Source organism: Hemiscyllium ocellatum, chromosome 24, assembly GCF_020745735.1.
Source record: "Hemiscyllium ocellatum isolate sHemOce1 chromosome 24, sHemOce1.pat.X.cur, whole genome shotgun sequence".
NCBI lineage: Eukaryota > Metazoa > Chordata > Chondrichthyes > Orectolobiformes > Hemiscylliidae > Hemiscyllium > Hemiscyllium ocellatum.
In genome coordinates, this window is record NC_083424.1 from 19,963,420 (window position 1) to 19,980,195 (window position 16,776).

The 16,776-nt window shown below is 42.0% G+C and overlaps 1 protein-coding gene across 1 annotated transcript in view; it reads left to right on the forward strand.

Annotated features, from left to right (window-relative positions):
* grk3 (G protein-coupled receptor kinase 3) overlaps window positions 1-16,776 on the forward strand; it is a 279,830-nt gene that overhangs the window by 142,145 nt on the left and 120,909 nt on the right. The window contains exon 3 of the mRNA XM_060843555.1: window positions 11,079-11,152. Within this exon, the coding sequence (XP_060699538.1) occupies window positions 11,079-11,152 (74 nt within the window). The remainder of the gene's footprint in view (window positions 1-11,078; window positions 11,153-16,776) is intronic.

Sequence of the window (16,776 nt, forward strand, 5' to 3'; positions counted from 1 at the left end):
TCATTAATGCGTACAGTGGAAATGTACACTATTATGTGTTGTAAAGCAAGTACAACAATGCATGGCTTCAATGCATGGAAATCAGGTTTCTGAGAGAACTACACTTCCAGCCATGAGTGAGAATGGAATGATGAGAGCTCAATAATAGCCCGATGAGCTGAGTTAGTATGTAAATTACAGTAGAAAGGGTCTCATGATTTATTTGTTGGCAATTCATTCAATCGGTAACTAAAAAGCAAATTTAGAGCATGCTGTCTTATGGTATTTTCTAAAAGTTTCCTGCCAAATTTGAAGTATTTATTTTTTTGTATTTGAGAATTTTGGGGCTTCCCATCTGTTGCACTGCTCTCATGGTTGTCACAGGCTGATGCATTCATTCAAATGAGTGCTAAAATGATCCCACGGCTAACATTATATGTAATGATAACCAAATGTCACAATGCAACTCATAAAAATGTAAGAAATAGGAGGAGGCTTATTGTTGTGAGAGTATGATCTATCATTCAATCAGATCAGAGCTGATTTTTTTCGCAACTGCACTTTCCCTGCCCTTTCCACGTATTCTTTAATTGCCAGATTGTCCAAACGTTTTTTTCAGTCTCAACATTGAATATATGTAACATCTGAACTCATGAGCATTGGGTTAGAGACTTCCAAGGATTCCACAGCTTCTTGAGTGAAGAAATTTTGTTTCATCTTGGTACTAATGGCTGAGCCTTATGTTAAAACCATGTCGTTGTGTCCAGAATTTCAAGTACAACGTCAAGTCTATACAAGAATTTACATGAGACTTTTCATCTCGTGAAAGGATACCATCAGAATTAGTGGAAATTCTTTTTAGTCACTCTCAGTGAGAAAGATTATTGCAATTGGTAGACATGCTTAGTTTAGCAATATTGGATGGCTCCGGGCTCTGTTCTGGGAAGGTCATTAACCTTTTTGCTGTATTCCCTGCCATTCATAAAGTGATAGATTTGGCATTTTTTCCACTGGTCACCACCACCTTTTCAATCAAGATAACTGCTTTGGTAACTGTGATGTTCATCCCCTTCCTCTCTGTCACTGCCATTTGACAGCCTTTTAATTTGACATATTCTTGAAGGTACGTCAATTATTTAACCTTTCTGTAATACAAAAATAATTTTCATACCTATTGAAGTTGTTTGAGGTCTTCAAATTGCAGCAAGTCATTTCAATGGACAGGCAATGCTCTCTATCCTATTTTGGTCAGGTTGGTGCCGGAGGTGAAAATTAGATCTCAACAAGCTGAGTGTCACACACCACCCTATGGCCACCTATAAAGCTACACTGTTGCAAAATCATCACTTCAGTTTGGTGAAGAGAATTTTTTAACAAAATAAAACAGATTTCTGATAAAGAAATGGTACTAGGTGCATTAAGAACTATATGTCACTAGGCAACTCATAAAAACACAGGACAAGGAAACAGGGTAGGTCACAGTCCTTTGAGTCAAAGTTAAGAATGAATTTCTACCTCAACTCAATCTTCCTGTCTTAGTCCTATGCCTTTTGATTCTTGTAGACTCAGATATTATTTCAAGTTCCATATGTTCCCTTCCAGAGATGTGACCTCATTGAGATGTCTTTAGGTGCATTTTTGTTCCTCATTTCATTAGCCATCAGCCCAGAAGTATACTGCTGGCCATTGAGGTATGTGAATTTCACTAAGTGAGCATGATATATTGGCGTAAGGAGGCTGTAAGACAGTAAAATGTGAGCTAGAGGCTGTGTTCTCAATTGTAGGTTATCAGAAGGTTTCTGCTTACCAGTGCCCATGATTGTATTTGTACCTGTTGCTCAGTCTGTGTACCATTTTTCTCATCTATCTGCGCTTGGCTAATAATTTATGCCTTTGCTTCTATCTGTCTGACTGCTTGGCTTGTGCCAAAGTAACTGCTATCACTGACTGTGTAGTGAAATGGTACACATATGCATTGGGAAAATGTTTCTCCCTGTGTAGCAGGTTCAGTGTGCTCATCATTTAATTAGTAATCCCAGTGCCAACTCATTGAGTTGAAGAATATCCAGATGGGAATAAGCCCATCTTCTCAGTGTTCACATAATTATTTCAGAATTAGAGTCCCTACTGACTCACTCAACAATGAAGGCAAGTATGGTCCTGAAGGAGAATAAAACTTATCTGCTCTCAGTTGTGGGATTTTCTAGTGTTGCTGCTATCACATTAATCTGCTGCCGTGAAACCAGAATCTTGAGTGTATTGATTAGTGACTTAATTTTACATGGACCCCTTCTGTTACCACATCACTGTTGAAGACTATCACATAGAAAAAAAAATTATTTTATTGGATTAAGCACTTTTACAGCCTGGATTATAATCGTTCAGAAACAATAACATTTCCATGAAATATTTATTGAAAATATTAGCCTCACTCACGATGAATTGCTCATTCACGATGAATTAGATTTCCCTCTCTCCTGTGTAATATTGTAATATTACAACAGTATGCCCCAATGCTTAGTCTCATCTTTAACAATGATGATATTGGTGAATAATATGAAATTTTCCTGATACGTAGGTTTGAAATGTTAAAAGTGTAACTAATAAAAGATTTTTTACACTGTCTGGTTGAGAGTATCCTAAAGTACATAACACTGAGTTAGGATGGTGTTCACTCCAACTTCATCACCTATGGACAGAGAATATCACATGAACCTGTAATCACATTATTGACATACATTATCGATGGCATATTGGCATTGATGTTATTTCCTCCCACCCACCCCCCCTCCCCCCCATTGTTGTTCTGTAGCATGTGAAAATGTCAGTGATAGACAAACACACCCTTGAGAGGTAATGTTATAGAATATAGAATCCCTACAGTATGGAAACAGGCCCTTCAACTCAACAACTCCAGACCGACCTCTGAGGAGTAACCCACCCAGACCTGTTCCCCTATCCTACTATACATTTACCCTTTACTAATGCACCTAATGTATACATCCCTGAACATTATGGGCAATTTAGTATGGTCAATTCACCTAACCTGAACAGCTTTGGATTATCAGCTTGGTCGGCAAAAAAGTTGAGCCCGAAACATTGACAAGAAGATATACTGAGATCAGCTTGTTTGGTTCTTGTTCTGCTGATCTGTGGTAATGTTCTTCCTTATGTTTACTTTGAACACACTAAATGTAGAACTAACCTGTCTTATGCTGTTGTTTCTTGAGGTTCATTTTCAAACTTCCCCATTTTTAATATTCTGGTTAACCCCCAGAATAAGTTTAGGTGTCAGATTCCATCACCCTGTTGTAAAAACAGGGAACCAACATTGTACTTCCTTGTGATTTTGCAATGGAATAATTTAACTTCACCATTAGGCTCTACTGCGGTTGATTTTCATATTGTTTTTCTGTAGTATTTCCTCTTAGCTAACCTTGCATTGTGTCCCGCTGATGACAGGTGTGCAGATTACTTTTAGACATTTGAATTTTTGGAGAGTGAGCAGTGTTTGTTGTTTGGATGTGGGTGGGGTCCTGTGAAACGTTTTAGCATTGTTTTTGTCACTCTATACGGGAACACTGTAAAATGCTGGTGTATGCATGTGAGTCTCTAAGGTGGCGTGGGTTTGAAGCTCACTGCTGCCATTTCTGGGTGTTGCTTGGTGTACTGCAGCATGTGTAAATGTCAGTGTTAACCGCTGTTGTGTTTGACACACGCTCAGTGACCTCAGGGGACCCCCCCAGCCGTGGTCGCCACCACTTCCGCCCCCACCAACGCCACTCACTTGCATTCTGCTGACACGCCCCCACCCCCCCCCCCCACAGATCCCACTGTCACCATGCCTGTCCCCCAGAACCCTGAGGGGAACACCATCCCTGCTCAGGACTCCACTGCCATTCCCCTAACACCACGCCCACTCCAGTTACAGCCCCCACTCCCAGCTCCACACCTATACCAGGTCCTAGCTCCCAGCCCTGCCGAGTTTTCACCATCTCTCCAGACCTCCCCCTCACTGAGGACGAATGATCAGTCCTCAGCAAAGGATTCACCTTCATCCCCCTCCGCCCACACATCAATGAAATTAATACACGCCGTGATGTCGAGCACTTCTTCCGCTGCCTCCGCCTCTGTGCTTACTTTTACATTCAGGACTGCAGCCCACCTTCCGAGGACCCGTTTGCCCACTTCCAACACACTCCATCCACCTGGACACCCCGCGCTGGCCTATTACCTGCCTTCGATCTCTTCATTTCCAACTACGCTGAGACATTAACCGTCTCAACCTGTCTACCCCCCTCTGCCACTCCAACCTCTCACCATCACAACGCACAGCCCTCCAATCCCTCTGCTCCAATCCCAATCTCACCATCAAACCAGCAGATAAAGGGGTGCAGTGCTAGTTTGGTGCACTGACCTCTACACCACTGAAGCCAGATGCCAACTCGAAGACACCTCCCCCTACCGCCACCTCGACCTTAACCCCACCCCCCATCACCAAACCGTCATCTCCCAGGCCATACAGAACCTCATCACCTCAGGAGACCTCCCACCTACAGCTTCCAACCTCATAGTCCGGGAACCCCCGATTCTAACTCCTTCCCAAGATCCACAAGCCTGACCATCCCGGCCGACCCATTGTCTCAGCATGCTCCTGCCCCACCGAACTCATCTCCACCTACCTTGACACTGTCCTATCCGCCCCCACCCCCATCCCCCCCCAGTCCAGGAACTCCCCACATACGTTCAATACACCACCCATGCCCTCCTCCTCCTCCACGACTTCCACTTCCCCGGCCCCCAATGCCTCAAGTTCACCATGGATATCCAATCCCTTTACACCTCCATCCAACATGACCAGGGCCTCCAAGCCTGCCATTTTTTTCCTCTCCAGACGACCCCAACACTCATTCATTTGGCTGAACTGGTCCTCACCCGTAACAATTTCTCCTCCCACTTCCTCCAGACCAAAGGGATAGCCATGGGAACCATATGGGCCCCAGCTATGCCTGTCTCTTTGTTGGCTATGCAGAACAGTCCATCTTCCGTAGTTACACCGGCACCACTCCCCACCTCTTCTGCTACATTGATGAGTGCATTGACACCACCTCGTGCTCCCGCGAGGAGGTTGAGCAATTCATCAACTTTACCAACACATTCCACCCTGACCTTAAATTCATCCGGACCATCTCTGACACCTCCCTCCCCTTCCTGGACCTCTCTATCTCCATTAATGACGACCGACTTGACTCTGACATTTTTTACAAACCCACCGACTCCCACAACTACCTAGATTACAACTCTTCCCACCCTACCTCCTGCAAAAATGCCATCTCGTATTCCCAATTCCTCCACCTCCGCCATATCTGCTCCCAGGAGGACCAGTTCCACCATAGAACACACCAGCTGGCCTCCTTCTTTAGAGATTGCAATTTCCCTTCCCACGTGGTTAAAGATGCCCTCCAATGCATCTCGTCCATATCCCACCCCTCCGCTCTCAGACCTCACCCCTCCAACCGTAACAAGGACAGAACCCCCCCGGTGCTCACTTTCCACCCTACCAACCTTCGCATAAACCACATCATCCAAAGACATTTCCATCACCTCCAAACAAACCCCACCGCCAGGGATATATTTCACTCCCCACCTCTTTCCACCTTCCGCAAAGACCATTCCTTCTGTGACTACCTGGTCAGGTCCACGCTCCCCAAAAACCCACCGTCCCGTCCTGGCAGTTTCCCCTGCCACCGCAGGAATTGTAAAACCTGTGCCCGCACCACCTTCCTCACCTCTATCCAAGGCACCAAAGGAGCTTTCCACATCTGTCAAAGTTTCACCTGCACATCCACCAATATCATTTATTATATCCGTTGCTCCCAATGCGGTCTCCTCTGTACTGGGGAGACTGGATGCCTCCTAGCAGACCGCTTTACGGAACATCTCCAGGACACCTGCACCATCAGTTTGTCCTTGTCCTTGCTCTTTGTTTACCGCCCTGTGGCCCAACATTTCAACCCCCCCACTCTGCCAAGGACATGCAGATCCTGGGCCTCCTCCACTGCCGCTCCCTCACCACCCGACACCTGGAGGAAGAACGCCTCATCTTCCATCTCAGAACACTTCAACCCCAGGGCATCAATGTGGATTTCATTAGTTTCCTCATTTCCCTTTCCCCCACCTCGCCCCAGCTTCAACCTTCCAGCTCAGCACTGCCTTCATGACCTGTCCTACCTGCCTATCTTCCTTTCCACTTATCCACTCCTCCTCTGTCACCTATCACCTCCATCCCCACCCACATTCACCTATTGTACTCTATGCTACTTTCTCCCCAGCCCCACCTCCCTCTCATTTATCTCTCCACTCTGCAGGCACCCTACCTCTATTCCTATGAAGGGCGTTTGCCCGAAATGTCGATTTTCCTGCTCCTCGGATGCTGCCTGACCTGCTGTGCTTTTCCAGAACCATTCGACTCTTGACTCTGGTTTCCAGCATCTGCAGTCCTTGTTTTTACTCCATGCATGTGAGGCAGAGAAAGTGTTCTAATAATTGCAAGATGCCTTGCAACCTGCAAGAAGAACTGCATAAATATTAGTAGAAGAAAGGCGAGTGGATCGTAAACAAAGAGCAAGGACAAACTGATGGTTCTTTGACTGGAAAAAGATTGATATAGCGTTAGTTCAAGAAAAATTCTAGACCCATTTTAGTAGTCTGTTGATAAAGATGATTTGAACTTGAATACAGGGAACATAATCTAGAAAATTGCAAAGGGTAGGAATTTTAGTAAACTGATAAAGCCTAAAATAACTTCAGAAAGACACAGGTTACTAGAATGGAGACAGATAGCTTAATTTCATTTAGTTTGATATAGTATGCCTTCGGGGAAGGAATAAAGAAAACCAATATTTAATTGACACGAAAGGGAGTCAATGGGGAGAGGGTGGGTTTGAATCTATAAAAAGTAAGAATGCAGGTAGGTGAAGCCATCTAAAGGTAAATAAAAATTGAAAGTTTACAAGTCAGAGAGATATGGAGCACAAAGTAAATAAATTATAATGAATTTATATAAAGGGTAAGGTCACCATACTCCCAGAGGATGATAGGGTTGCTCTCTCATTAGAGAAAGATGACTGGTGACAGTTTAACCTCAGGGTCACCATGCCGCAGGAGAGGTTGAGAAAGAGAGTCCTTCATGGTAATTTCAGCCAGTGTGGGAATTGAACTGTTGATGTTGCTGCACCACAGACCAGTCGTCCAGCCAACTAAGCTAACCAACCCCAACCCCATCCAATATATTGCACCAGTCACTTGATGTTAGAGTAGTAAGTACACTTCTGGGTGCTAGCAATATAGAAGAGATATTGGAGAAAATCTGCAAGTGTGGAAGCATTTGCAGAGAGAGAAAGAGAGTTAATAAAGTCCAGAGTGCCTGTTCTTCAGAAAGGGGCCTCTCTGCACAGATGCTGCCAGACTGCTGAGGTTCTCCAGAATTCTCCAGTTTCAGATTCCTAACATCATTGTATTTTGCATCCCTTTTTATGCAAAGGATATTAATGCCTCAGAAAAATTATAGCAGTTTTTTTATATCTATTAATGCCAGAAGTAAATTTGGGTACTTTAAATAAATTGGTAGATGAGATGAAGATTGGCTAGGTAGTTATAACTTAGGAAGAAATCATAGGTTACAGGAGGATATAGATGGACTTATCGGCAGATGAAATTTAACCCTGAAAATTTTGGAAGATGTAACAACTGTGGAGGAGCTGGGAAGCTCAGATGAACAGGGAGATCTTGAGCATGGATTGCTGAAGGCAGCAGGACAGTTCAACAGAGTAATTGAAAAGACATACCGGGATACTTGTCCTCAGCAGTCATAACATATACTATAAGATCAGGTACGTTATGTAGCTACTACCTAACTTTGGTTAGTTCACTGCTAGAATACTGTGTGGAGTTCTGGTCATCCCACTCTATGAAGGGTGTGATTGCACTGCATGAAGTGCAGAAGAAATTGAGCAGGATGTTGGCTGGGATTGGGCAATTTAGCCACTAGGAGAGACTGGAAAAGCTTAAGTTGTTTTCTCTATAATGGAGAAGGCTGAGAACGTGTATAACATTATATGGGGAGTGGATAGAGAGCATCTGTTCTCCTTAGTTAAAGGGTTGATAATGAGGGGACATAATTTTAAAGTGAAAGGTTAAAGGTTTAGAGGGAATTTGAGGAAAAACATTTTCACCCAGAGGAGGTGGGAATCTGGGTCTGTGAGATTAGTTACGGTAGGGAAGCTCACAACCTTTTATAAAGCACTTGGCTGAGCACTTGAAATGTCATAGCATTCAAGTATATTGGCTTAGCACTGGAAAATGGAACTAGTATGCATGACAAGTAGTGTTTGCTAAGTAGTCTTAGAGTCGTGGACATGTACAGCACAGAAACAGACCCTCCGGTCCAACTTGTCCATGCCGACCAGATATCTCGACCTACTTTAGTCCCACTTGCCAATACCTGGCCCATATCCTTCCAAGCCCTACCTGTTCATATACCAACCCAGATGACTTTTAAATGTTGCAATTGTACCAGCCTCCACCACTTCCTCTGGCAGCTCATTGCATACACGTACCACCCTCTGCATGAAATACTTGCCCTTTTATCTCTTTCCCCTCTCACCCTAAACCTATGCCCTCTAGTTTTGGACTCCACTATACCAGGGAAAATACTTTGCCTATTTATCCTATCCATGCCCCTCATGATTTTATAAACATCTATAAGGTCACCCCTCAGCCTCTGACACTCCAGGGGAAGCAGCCCCAGCCTATTAAACTTGTCTCTATAGCTCAAATCCTCCAATCCTGTCAATATCCTTGTAAGTCTTTTCTGAACCCTTGCAAGTTTCACAACATCCTTCCGATAGGAAGAAGACCAGAATTGCATGCAATATTCCAAAAAGTGGCCTAACCAATGACCTGTACAGCCACAAGATCACCTCCCAACTCCTGTACTCAATACTCTGACCAATAAAGGAAAGCATACCAAATGCCTTCTTCACTATCCTATCTACCTGTGACTCTACTTTGGAGGAGTTATGAACCTGCACTCCAAGGTCTCTTTGTTCACCAACATTCCCTAGGACCTTCCATTAAGAGTATAAGTCCTCCTAAAATTTGCTTTCCCAAAATGCAGCTCCTCACATTTGTCTGAATTAAACTCCATTGTGGGCAGCACGGTGGCACAGTGGTTAGCACTGCTGTCTCACAGCGCCTGAGTCCCGGGTTCAATTCCCAACTCAGGCGATTGTGTGGAGTTTGCACGTTCTCCCCGTGTCTGTGTGGGTTTCCTCCGGGTGCTCCGGTTTCCTCCCACAGTCCAAAAATGTGCGGGTCAGGTGAATTGGTCATGTTAAATTGCCCGTAGTGTTAGGTAAGGGGTAAATGTAGGGGTATGGGTGGGTTGCGCTTTGGCGGGTTGGTGTGGACTTGTTGGGCTGAAGGGCCTGTTTCCACACTGTAAGTAATCTAATCTAATCTAATCCATCTGCCACTTCTCAGCCTCTTGGCCCATCTGATCAAGATCCTGTTATAATCTGGACTGAATGATTCACTTGGGTGATGCATTGGGATTGGAAAATAGAGGAACATTGTGCAATACTTAGGACTATTTTGACTGGAGCATGGAAGGTAAAGAAGTGGTTTTAATAGGAGTTTAAAAAATGGAGTAAAAAGGGAAATTATATTCTGCTTCAGGAATCACAGTGACTAAGGGTACATTAGTGACACCAAGATTATTTCATGTCTCAATCATAAAATCTTTTTTTAGTGGAAAACGCATTTATTGAAGTTTAACAACAAATAAAGCAACAAGATAGCCCTTCACTGCCTGTGGCACTTGGGTAGGGCAGAAATAAGACTGTGATGGTGTTCATACTGAGTTTTGACTTGTAAACAAACTTCCTGGAGAACAGGAGATCCTCCTTACGGTGCCAAAGACAGGTAGAATGTTCAAACGTCCTCTTCCTACCATGTTCATTCTGCCTCTTTATCTCACCCCATCTACCCTTTTATTCATCAAAACATTCTTTTTGAAAATTATGCTTTTTAATTGCATGATAGAACATATAATAAGCTAATGTTCTTCCTCAACTCGTTACTTCCACTATTGACCAATGAAAATTGACTTGGGGATGGTTAAATATTGTGCTTTGTAGTTTTAGCCTGCTAAGGTTGTTCTTTTCATCGTATTTTTTGTGACTTGCTGCAACAGCTACTGTGTTTTTTATTTGTCCAAAACTATGAAAGATGGACATTTTAAATTAATTTGTTTAGCTTGACAATTTTATTCAAAATCTGCAAGTTCCTCTTCAAGCCATACACCAATCTGATTTGGAACTATATCGCTGTTCCTTCAAGATCTTCCTTGTTAATAGCACCATATTGACTGCAGTGGCTCACCACCGTATTTTTCAAGGGCAGATGGGGATGGACAATAAGTGTTGGCTTAGCCAGTAATGCCCACTTCTCATGAAAGAAAATAAAATACAGAAAACCACCCAACATAACCTTTAGGATTCAGTCATTGAATAATGCAAGAAGTGTTGTGTGTTCAAAAATTCTTTTAGAAGCACAAGCGAGGAAGTTATGTCGGTGAGGTTACCTGCAATTGTATATTCTATATGTATCAAATTCTGAATCCTTACCTCTGACCCCTCACCCATTACTATTTGAATAGTGGCTTGTAGCTATATCGCACATTAATGCAATAAAATGTACCGAGTACTGCACAGAAATGTTAATGGGACAATCTTTGATAATTGACCGCATAAAAGAAATTAGAAGAGGTGACCAAAACCTTTTTTAGCAATGGGCTCAGAGCTTGAGGCTTAAGCAGCTGAATGCACATTCTCCATTGATAGAATGAACAGAATTTCTGGATGTGCAAAGCCACTAACTTATTTAAATTAAACTTAATAACATGTTAAAATAGAAAGAAAAAACACTTCACTACAAGTGCATTAAGCATATTTATGCTGTTATCAGCAACAGTAAATTGTACATAGACATCTGTACGATTCCTCAAATATTAATATTTCTTGCATTTTGTTTTTCAGGATTTTTGCTGTTTAAAGATTTTTGTCTGAATGAAATTGATGAAGCTGTTCCCCAGTTGAAGTTTTATGAAGAGGTAAGTTACCTGGCTGGCAAACATAGAACTCGGTGTCTTAATCTCAGGATAAGGGTTTGACCATTTATGAAGGAGATCTGCGAGAACCTTCTTCACTGAGAAGCTTCTGAATTGTTTGAATTGTCTATCTGAGAAGGTGTTTTGTTTACTGAGAGTGAATGATCTCCGGTCTGAAGGAATCGAGGCATTTCAGAGGGAGAGTATGAATGTGACTTTGCTGCAAAAGATCTGCCCTAAATTAAAATGATCAAAACTGCTTTATTTTAATATGTAAGGATTTAAAGGATATGGAGCAAAGGTAGGCAAGTTAAGATGTAGTACAAATCATTCATAATCTATCTGAGTGAAGGAACAGGCTCAATGAATCTCAAGGTAGATAAGCCGGAGGCTGGAAGAATGCAGCAAGCCAGGCAGCAATCGCTTGGCTTGCTGTGGACCTCTCCACTTCCTGATGCTGCCTGACTTGCTTGGATTCCAGCAGTGAGTCTAGAGGCTTCCTCTTGTTGGTATGTCTTAGTCTCTTAAGAGTCTGTTTCAAAAAAAAATTCTGAGGGCAAAATGGCTGCCACAAATGAACTCCCATGCTGCACTCCCAACAAGCTTCTTGGATCTTATCTTCCAGCATGGCACCTGGCAAGGTCAGCTAAACAAATGCACTTGTGTTACATTGCATGCCTAACAAATTTTATCAGATATTGAACATCTGCCTGAAGCTCCAGCTCGGACGTTTTTGTAAAAGTGTGTTTCAATGTCCTGTTGGATTAAATATGATATAATCTGGATTATATTGAGTGGAGAAGTAGGTAATGCAGTTGGTTAGGTCATTTAAAAAGACAAACAGAAATGTCAGCTAGTCAGTCAAATCCATCCAATTCCATAATGCTGCAACTAAATATTATAAGCTCCTAATGCTCTCTCTACAATAGCAGTTATGTCATTTCCTAGGAAAGACACAATTGAGATAGATTTTTAAAAATAATTCTAATGTCATTTCAGGGAGAAAAGATTTTAAGGGATCAGAGAAGATGGTTAAAAGTGGGCTCCTGGGGTTAGTGCTATAACTTACACAAGTAGCTCCCTTGGTTCCTCAACTAACTAATGCAAATAATGGATGCGTGTGGACAGGGCCCCATCTCTCACATCACAAAATCTGTGATTGACTGTAGTAAAAGAACAAACTGTGCAAGCCCATCATAATAAATAATTGGTTTTGAACAAAGTATTAATCTAGTGACTCTCCTCAAAACCTTTTCTGAATCCTCCACAAAACTGGACACTTTGGGCAGAATCTTAAAAGCTATTGGGAGGCAGGTACAAGGAATTTTAGGAAATCTGTATTTTGGCTATTCCCTAATGCATTCCCTCCTGCAAGTAATATTACTGGAAGCAGAGTAAGACTAAGTCTAAGCTATCTTCCCAGCAGCAGCATATTGCTAATTGGGAGAGATGTAGCTGAGATCTTACAGGCCCTAAGTTGAAGTTGAAAACTGGAAGATGGATGAAGGGCAACTCTTTCTTGAGGGACCATTGCAGTTCCCAACTTACAGTAGCACTATTTTTTTTCCCCATAGGGCAGTCATCTACCCAGAACCTCAACATTGCCATTAGTCTTCCCACCTGCTCAGCCCTCAGCCATACTTAGAGTCATTACTTCAATAGAACTTCCAGAGATCGCCTATTAATTGGTTACCTCTGGTTAAATCATGAAATTAGGTGGACCTTTTAAAACATGAGTGTTGGGCCTTGGAAATGGTCCAAACCTATGTTTAAAAACTGAGTTGCTAATATTCTGCCCTTTTTTTCTACTTGAGACCCAATTAAACTATTATGAAAAGACAGGGTAATATTTTTTAGATTTTTTACATTGGATCGACCCAACAAAAGTTGCTAATACTCCATTTTCTTGGCACTGGAGGTGAGCTTTGGTTTCCTATTTCTGTGAGATTAATAGGATGAAAATCTGTACTGCATGTTGACCACAAGAGTCTTGTAAACTAAACTTAATCAGTCTCCAAATAATCTTCAACACACATTTAATTTTGTGTGAATTCTGCAAACTCACGTAACTGATGATATTTCTATATTATAAAAGTGAGTGCAGCATTAGACATTGTCCTGAAGATGGTGCTGAGGCACATTGGGCCAAGGTAATTGGCCATTTATTCTGCACCTGTTGGTTTATTATATTACCTGGGAGTGAGTGATAGTTGACATGGAAAGTGATCCATTCCTCAGCATTGATATTCCCACATTGATAAGAAGAATTAATTGAAATAAAAATCTAACTACAGTTAATCTTTGAGGAAATCAGAGCTGAGCCCCATGCTGGCCTTGTCATCTACACTTGTGCACATTGCAGCAAAAGTCACTGAAATAGCGTGGGAACCCTGGCTGATTTTTTTTTCTCTCTTGTTAAGGAAAAGCACTAAGAGATTAGTGCTCAAACAACAGCACAGTTGCTGGGATCTTTTGATCTGTATGGCTCAGGCACATTTCTCCACAAAATCCATTAGTGGAACAAGTCTGTTTATTTTTCCCTCAAATTATCCTCCTACACAACTTCTCTTGAAAGAATTTTTCCACACAGGAGCAGAATGTAGACACTTCAGCTGCTTGAGCCTATTCTGCCACCATTCAGTCGGATCATGGCTGCTCTGTGATTTCCTGTATGGATTGTTCTGGGGTTGGCGCCCTCATGACAGGTGAACTTTCCCTTCAGACTGACCCACACTGTTGACATCTGATCTGAAGAACAGGGCATTTAAGGGTGTGAGGTGAGTTCCTGAAGTTGGAGGACAGTGATACCTTAGCAGTCAGACTGTCAGAAGTGAGAGTCAATTCAAGGAGGAAAACTTCTCAGGATGGAGATTTTAAAAGATTTCAAATAGTGAAACAAGGCTTGAGCTGCCAGGCAGTCAATGAGGAAGCAGCCCCTCCACTCGAACAGTGTCTGCAGCCCAAAGGCTAAGATGGAGAGAAGGTGGATGGAGTACTGCTGTCTTCTACACCTGCCCCATCCCCCAAAGAGAGGCCAGTTAGCTTAATATCTGTAAGCAGGAGAATATTAAAGCTGTTATTAAAGACCTCACAGCAGGGCATTTAGAAACATTCAAGATGATCAGGCAAAGTTTACATGGTTTTGTGAAGGAGAAGTCATGTTCAAAGACTTTATTAGAGCTCTTTGAGGGAGTAACACCTTCTCTGGATAAAGCAGAGCTTGTGGATATACTGTACGGTAATTGTGGAAAATAATAATTCATGGTGTGGGAGGTAACTTATTGGTATGGATGGAAGATTGGCTAGCTAACAGGAAACAGACTAGGCATAAATGGATCATGTTTTGATCAGCAAGATGTATATGAGTACTGTCACAGAGACCAATGCTGTGACCTCCGTGTTTTACAATTTATATAAATTACTTGAATGAAGGGACCAGAGGTAAGGTTACTAAATTTGCTGATCATGTAAGGATATATAGCAAAGTGAATTGTAAAGAAGACTCGAGGAGGCTACAGAATGATAAAGACAGGTTAAACAAACGGGCAAAGATCTGGCAAATCAAGCATAACATGGAAAGATGTGAAATTCTTCATTTTGGAAGGAAAAATTTGAACCTAATATTACCAATTAGTGAGCTATTTCACAGTTAAGATGCAGAAGGATCTGAGTATCCTATGACATGAATTGCAATAAGTTAGTATGTTTGTACAGCATCCAACTAGGAAAGCTAAAGGTGTATTATTGTTCATTGTGAGGAAAATTGAAAACAGAATTAAGGAGGTTATGCTTCAATTCAGTACAGGGATTTGCTGAGACTATATCTGAAATACTATGTACAGTATCGATTACCTTATTTAAGAAGGATTTAATTAAGTTGGAAACAGTTCAGAGAAAGTTGACTAGACTACAGTATTCCTACCCCTTTAAATAGTTCTTGGACTTCAAATTTTATGAAGAATAACATCCACGTATGCACAGCGTTGGCTCAACGCCATATTTGTTTATTAAACTAAACCTTTTAAGGTTCCAAGACAAAACCTTTAAACTAGACTTAATGACAATAATTTGATTGGTGTGTCCAAGTTAACCCTCTCTAAAATTTAACCTCTGCTCCCACCCAAGATCACTAAGTTACCAGAATGTATGAAGGAAATAATAAACCTTTCTCATAAAGCTCATTTTCTGCCCAAAACTGTAATCACGTAATGCAGACCCGAACACTCTGATTGGCTTGTTACTTCTGTGTTACCTAAACATCGCATGCAACCCCAGTATCCCTTGGATTTGGCTGATAACCTATCATCCTTCACATAATTGGTCTTTCTGATGAAGACTGAGTGTCTACAAGCCAGGTCAGCCATTCCTGACCCTGCTTACAATTACAGACCTCTCCAGAATAAGGTCACTGTGATTCAACTAGGATCCCCACATGGCTAGTTATCAGGTTTTGATTATAGGCCTCAGTCGGGATGATTGGTCTTCCCCTTCCTTCTGAGTGGAGTAAAGTTGCTTCAAATTTGCCCCTTTCTCTCATGATTCATATCAAATGTATTATAACCACATCAAATATTTTCCTGTTGATCAAGATGTCTGAGAGCTAATTCTCCTTCATGTAATTCTCTCACAAATCGAGCCAGGTATGATGAGTGAAGCAATATAGTTCGTCACTATGGAAAAAGAGTCCAAACAACATGATCAGTAATACACAATAATTCTAAACCTCTCCTCCACCTTTTGGAGATGAACAATAACAGCACTTGGCCCCAGATGGTCAAAGGTTTGCATGAACCATTCCGCTCCTCAAAGAGAACTGATCGCAATAACAATGGTCAGGTTCAAATATTATTGCATTAGGTGGTAAATCTCTTGCATCAGACAGTGGCAGGTGCAAATGTGACATTTTGCCTGTGACTTATCAATAAAGGTTTACAACCACCACCCCTCCCCATTAAGTCATGGTGACTTTGTAGTTATTACTGCTGTGGCACTCCCCTGCACTATTATTTAATGATGGCAGTCAGACAATATTGAATCCCTCATGCTGAGCCACTGTCTGAATTTAGCCTCTGTGAATTTGTGTTCAGGGATGATTTTTATTTGCAGCATTGTGTTTTGAGGTTCATTTTTCATTTTTGGAATGTGTGTTTGGAGGGGATTTGGTTCCTACTCCTGGATTAGGAGGGCATCAGAAGTAAATCTAATCAGAAAATGAAACAAATGTGTATTTTCTGATGGTTCCATGTATCACCAGTGTCAGTTAGTGTGCTATGTGCGTGTGCAATTATACAATGAATGCTCAATGAATGAATTAAGTATATTTGACCTTAATTTATGCAGTTAACCATGTGGGACTCTTGTGTGGCATAGTGGCAAAGTCCCTACCTCTGAGCCAGGAGGCCCAGGTTCACGGCCCACTTGCAGCAGTGGCGTGTATTAACATCGTTAAGCAGGTTGACTGGAAAATATCTGGAACACAATTAATCACTATTAGGTGTCCAGCTGACTTTGGAAAACTTTTTCTCAGTAACCTCCACAGCCAGAAGACTGGGATAGAGGTAATCTGTGTATGCTATGTTCACTGTTGCACTATTGTGAACAGGACGACCCTCAGCCACTTTAAACAC